Below are 6,257 nucleotides of genomic sequence, written 5' to 3'. Positions count from 1 at the left end.
TAAACAATAATATAAAATGTTTATTGACAACACATTTGTCTGTACATTGCTAGCAAACATAAATATATCAAAATGAGAGCGACATGTCAACACTACTCCCATCTTGATTATTTGAAATTATGTCGCGGTGTAGCAGCTGGTATTCTTGTTACATAACAGGCGCAGATTCGGTGTCACAGCTATCATCAAACAACGCCATTGTTTTGTTTGACTTTGTATTTTGTATTTTTGTTTTTTTTTTCATCCCATTTTCACTATATAATCACTGTTTTAGAGACTGGAGAGACACGCACTGAGAAAATTGACTAAGGCCCGATTACTGTTACATCCTTCTTTATATCAAGGAAACAGGCTCCGTTGGCAGCGTTGTTTTGACCCCCAAACACAACGCAGCTTAGACCGTGGATCGCCATGTGCTGCCAGAGCTTCTGCATCCATTTATTCACTGTTCTAAAAGTTTTCTCTATCTTCTCGCTCTTTAATTGATCCTCCGTGATCCGTAGGTGGCAAAGAGTTAAGGCGTGCTCCATCAACACGTTCGAGGCTCGAGATACCGCGTGCTTATTGTTCTCAGCAACTACAAGACGCACCTAAGAAGAAAAACGTGAAGAAGGACATTCAGTTTTTTTTTTTTCAAAACGCGTTTTTCAAGTGATATACGTATATCCTTTAATTGTAAATAAGGAGAAAAATTTTGAGAGACTCTTCAAGTTGCTCTCGTGTTTCAATCCTCAGTCGTTGCAGAGATGATAATTTTTCCGTATTCATGCGATGCACAAAGTTTTCTTCACTCACAATATAGAAGTTTTGCCAGATCCGTTTGAAGTCTTTGATTATGCGATTTCGACATCAATTGAAGTTCAAAGAACTTCATACGATTTTATTGTTTTTCGAAATTCTTCTACATTACCTCACATGGAGGGATTTCGTTGAGTTTTGAGAAATTCGGTGGCGCTTTGTAAAACATCAGAGTATTTGGTTGCTGAGATTATACAGAAACTCGTGCAAGATCGTGATATTCTATGAAACAGCATGAGATTTCAGAAAAATATTTCACATTTTGCGAAACATCCGTATATTCATCGAATCTTATAAGCAACTTTACTCAGATTTAATCAATTTTAGTGACATCACAGAAAGATGTATAAAATTATATCGCAACTAGGTAGTTCTAACACGATTTTATGAAGTTTCATTACAATTTTAGAATACTCATGAATCTATAGATGTCATCAATTTTCGTCTGCTTTTATGAAACTCCGGGATACTACCTGTATCGAATTTAATGAAGTACTGCACATGATTTTGTGCCATGTTTTAAAATGCTAGAAAACTGATGCATAAATTCATAGAGTTTTGTAAAAGCTCATATCGACAAATGAACAGTTCGACCCGTTAATTTTGTTTGCAGACTAACCTGATCGGTTGTGTCGAAGTTCTGATCATCCATGATGCTCAAAGATGAATTTTTGAGATACCTAGAATACTCATTCATCACGTCTTCGGTACCAATGATAGCCGCTGTCTTTTTGTCTTTGGTAACATGGTTGAAAATTGACGTTGCGTAGTTTCTCAGCTCCATTCTGTCTATGACTTTAAAGGATTTCCTTTTCTCCGCATTCATTTTCAGAATTTCCATATTCTTCTGACCGACCAGTACCGCATCACCAAAATCGAGACTGTTCGCCAATTTCAGCTGTGCCAACTTCAGTGAAGCCCTTGAGTCCTCGGAGGGACAATGTCCTCGTCGTCCTTCCTGGATTCTTTCATCGAGAAACTCTCGCGCTAATGTTTGGAGTTTGGTTTTTCTATACCTGTGTAAATCATTGAATAACTATTATTTTTTAACTGTTACTATGACCTAGAGCAAAGCATCTTATCTAGGAAATGATTCATGAAATATGATCGCTTATCAAATGAAATCGAAGCAAATTTCCGTACTTCAAGATTATGGAAAAATATACTTGCGAATTTCGTACGAATTTACCTGTCCCCAGTGATATTGTATATCACAGATGTGTCGATGATGTAAGGATGCATCATCTTGAGAGTGTGAAGATCAGAATTTAAACTTTGTCCCACTAGAATAGCGTCCGGTGGTAATATTTCCCTCAAAGCATTCTGCACCTCTACTAAAGTTGTTGTGACATTGTGGAGAAGCTCTTTTGTGATCCCACTGTACCGAGTGAGATAATCGGTAATCTCATTCCCCGGTTTTACCAGCGTTTCATAGATAATCTAAGAGATACAAGTTACAGATACAGTCTAGTTGACGCTAACTTCGTTTCGATTTAGAACACTTTGAACAAATTCATTTCCAGTCGATACTCAAACTTACATTCATTCTTTCATCCACGATAGATATCCTAGTTAGCTCAAGTAAACCAGTCGTTGTTCTACACATCTCACAATCCAAACCAAACATTGGAGATCTTGGAGTAGCCTCGACATACATATCCTTTGTTAAAATGTAGTCCTCATATCTACAATAAAAAAAAAGTAAACGTTGTAAGCTTTGAGTACAGGTATATACACGCATTTTTTATGCAAAACCAGAGCATTTCAGACCATCAACATTCAAAATATCAATCTGAAATTTGGCAAAGGCAAAAAAAGGTCTGGCCGACTCTTGTGACATTCGTTGTTTTTGTCAATTACGGTATATACCAACGAACATCTATATAATTTAACCATGTGACGTACACCGAGAAATTGGACATCAAATAAACTGATAAGCCTAACGGTAGTAAAAATACAGTTGATTTTCTTCAAATGATCCTTACTTTCTCGCTAACTCGCCTTTCAGTGGCAGCGGATAATTTTCTTCTACTAATTGCCACGGAGACAAGAGGAGCTGAGTTCTTGGGAACTTGTCGGTGACAGGCAAGTTTTGGTGAACCTTGAAAGATTTATCCCCGACACCTAGCTTATCTGCAGCTTGCATTGGAAACACTGTTTTCAACAGCTTGACTAGATCACCGGTACTCTGCAAAGCAGCTTCCAGTGATCCAAACTCTGAAACCAGCCAATTCACTGGCATTTGCGATAAATTCAAATTTAAACGAGCCTCAAACGATGTAAAAGCATGAGATTCGAGAATGCGATCCACGTTTTGCATGTTATTCATTACTTTCAAAGTTTGGAACTAGGTTTTTTATACTAACGTTTGATCAGTCTATCACTTTGAGTGCCTGTGAGGGGAACGGCAGCCAACTCCTCAACGATCGATCCTCCGTACACAGCTGGAGTGACCAGTTCGAGTTGATGTGTCAGGTTCGTCGTTATGTTAGTGAATATAGACTCATAGGCACTGAAATGATACAACGACAGTCCTTCGACTACGAGAACAACCGTATGGGCTACCTGTATAAAAATTCGCTGACATTAAAATTAGAAAGTAGGTTTCACATATAAATTTCGTAACAAAATACGTCCAGCATTGTTCTTTGCGTAAGACTTTCAATGCTCGCAATATTGATGAAATGAAAACAAGAACGTAAATTTGCACCTTGTTATACTTTTCAAGCAAACACCATCTGGCCGGCAAATACGGAGAGTGGTGGCCGAGCAAAGAGTACATCAGAAGATGTTGCACGTCGCTGAGAAATATTGGAATTCTATCTTCGTCCTTGACGTTGAAATTTAGACTTGCATTTTCCCCAACGTTTTTCAAACGGAATCGAGGGATCACTTTCAACCGCTGTTTTCTTTCCTTCAGCTCTTGCTTCAGGTTGGCGTACTCTTCGCCACTCAATCTATCGAAACACAAAATCCCGGTAAACCAAATCGCTCTGAACGACTCTCTCAGAATAAAATAAAAATAAAATAAAACAATATATAAAGTTGCGAGTCCTTATAAGAACAGCAAGGAATTCTCTTGTTTTTTTCTGTGAAGCTATTTCTTAACAGAATTCTAAACATTTAGAGATGCCATGATGTTACAGTTTTGCACGCAATGCATATTATCAGTTTTTGAGTAAAATTAAAAAATACCTAGGTTTTTTGTTGGCAAGGGGATCAGGTTCCTCATTGCTTTCCACCTCTGTTGTCGGCGGCTCAGAATTAGTGCTTCCTTGTGCAGCATCATCCAACGTTCTCGTACATGGTCTTTTCCTGCTCAGACTTTCGATGCTAGAGACTTCAGTGCTCGTTTCTTGATCGCTCAATAGATTCGTCAGTGTCTCCTCCTGCGTCTAATTAAGAGAAGAGTCAAACAGATTGTGAAAACAAAGAGTGAAGGAAACAAAGCGTTCACATTCTTTTTCAACCATGTAAATAGGAATTTCACCTACTAGTTCAAAATTTGTGCCATCTACCGCTTGTTTCAGGGCTAGCGCCTTAGCTTCTCGATCTTTGTCGTTGAGTTTGGTGATCTCTAGAAGCGCGGCCATTTTTTTGCGTTTCTTTTCGATTCTCTGTAGTTGTTTTCCCGTCGGTGTCTTCATGATCGTACAATGCGCTCCGAAGTTCTAGGCGCAACACCATCTAGATCCTGCAATAATAATACGTAAACATTCAATTCTGCAAGAGATTTGACACTATTTTACAATAAGAACATAACATATGACTGATTTTTGCTTCTTAAATTTGTAGTTTTTAAATTAAAAGTCATTATTAAGTGATATCATATCTTGCAAAACGAGAAACTGAATACAAATTTGACGCACATCAAAACAAGAACTGTAATTACAGCACACACGGTTTGAAACGATAGAATAATCAGAGTTTGAATTGATACGTAAAGAAAATAAATTGAAATCAAACAATGAGAAAGCAAAGAAGGGCTGTAATTTACCTGTGAATTCTGTGAAATGAAACTTAGATGTCAATTTAGTGTTGCTGTGCGAAAACATATTAATATTCTTCTCAAAATTGAGAGGATTTGTTTGGTATCAGTGATGAGTGCAGAAAACGGTAGCCTTTCAAACTCGAATAAACTTTACTTTAAATCGCGTATTAACCGCAAGTTATTTAGTACAAATTCTGAATATTTGGGAGGGTGTTACAATTTCTGGTTTTGCTACAGCGACGTATCTCCAAAACTCAACCAAACCATTGCTTCTCTCGTCACTCGGTTACCACCCATTGTTGCAATGACCGATGACAAAAGACTCTCTACCAATGAGGTCACATATGTTTTCATTCGTCAGGATTGGCATGCTTTTTCAGATGGCTCAATTACGCAAGAAATCATCCTTGATAAGAATTCTCCTGTTTCGTTCTTTCCGATTCAACTCTATTTCCTATAAGTGAAGTTCTCACTTGGACGTTTCAAACAGAAAAATACAAGACACAGAATTTACGCAAGTGTGGTATATTTAAATCCGTTAGCAAAGATTTTAAACACATTTCTAATATATACATTTCATATAAAAACAAATTATTTGATTCCACAGGATTTAAGGATATCAATAAGTTTGATGAAATCACGTAACTCTGTAATTTTTGTGGCACGCACGCTTTTACTAAACATCAAATTGTTCATTTTATTAGCTGTACTATCTGAAAGCACCTTCTATTAATATATTTTGCCATATAAACAAGACTTGTAGTTTTTCAAGTAGTAACAATATAGATCCTCAGATCTTGTAAAAATTTGCCCGAGTTGAGATGCATATTATCTATTATTGTTCATCGGTATTTTATTCCTCAACAAAAGGAATCAGGTTTTCAAAATTCGAGATTCGTTAGTCATCAGTCTAAGCAAGAATACTTAATATTAAGAATTTTATTCCGTGTATACTGTTTTCAATCTCTTTCTCTCTCTTCTTTTAGTAATATGAGATTATTTTTTACCCAACTTTGTATCCGGATTACTCTTCGAATACACAAGAAAAAAAAACTTCCAAAGAGACTGAAAGCAAACAGAAGAATGAAGGGGATGAAGAACAGATGGTAGAATTTATAAGAAAATGACGTCCCGTGAAGAAGTGTTGACAAAGTTACAGACAAGGAGCAAAACAAACGACGACTTACCATTTTGAGGACGTTTTGAGGTTAAATCGTGTGCGTCGTCTAAGCTTGAAAAATTTCACACGTCTTTTGAAACTACCTTTTTTCAAACACAGAAATTATACGGCATCGGTACTTTGTGCCGGCATGCGTTTATCTTTTGCACTATTCACGCACTTTCGTCGGAGCACAAGACACGTTGACCGAAGATATTCTTTAATGGACAGTCAACGCAACTGAACACAACACGCGGAAAGTCGAACGCCGCAAAATATCAGCACATGGGATTGAAGTAAGCCATAGAC

The 6,257-nt window shown here is 37.2% G+C and overlaps 1 protein-coding gene across 5 annotated transcripts; it reads right to left on the bottom strand.

The window, feature by feature from the left end:
- On the bottom strand, positions 1 to 6,257 carry LOC124306200 (small RNA degrading nuclease 5). 5 transcript variants are annotated; one of them, XM_046766583.1, is made up of 10 exons: positions 5,977 to 6,257; positions 4,293 to 4,492; positions 3,994 to 4,193; positions 3,509 to 3,755; positions 3,165 to 3,363; positions 2,784 to 3,033; positions 2,339 to 2,483; positions 1,988 to 2,238; positions 1,418 to 1,814; positions 1 to 590 (listed from the first exon to the last, which is right to left on the bottom strand). In XM_046766583.1, exons 2-10 carry the CDS (start codon positions 4,443 to 4,445, stop codon positions 306 to 308), a joined length of 2,127 nt encoding a protein of 708 aa, XP_046622539.1. In that variant the 5' UTR covers positions 4,446 to 4,492; positions 5,977 to 6,257; the 3' UTR covers positions 1 to 305. The 5 variants fall into 5 exon arrangements, with proteins under 5 accessions (XP_046622539.1, XP_046622542.1, XP_046622541.1 ...); XM_046766586.1 differs by having other exon boundaries at positions 2,784 to 3,015; XM_046766585.1 differs by having other exon boundaries at positions 3,994 to 4,187.

Source organism: Neodiprion virginianus, chromosome 5, assembly GCF_021901495.1.
Source record: "Neodiprion virginianus isolate iyNeoVirg1 chromosome 5, iyNeoVirg1.1, whole genome shotgun sequence".
NCBI classification, from domain to species: Eukaryota; Metazoa; Arthropoda; class Insecta; order Hymenoptera; family Diprionidae; genus Neodiprion; species Neodiprion virginianus.
Note: the sequence above shows the minus strand (reverse complement) of the source record. Positions and strands in the feature narration are given on the sequence as shown.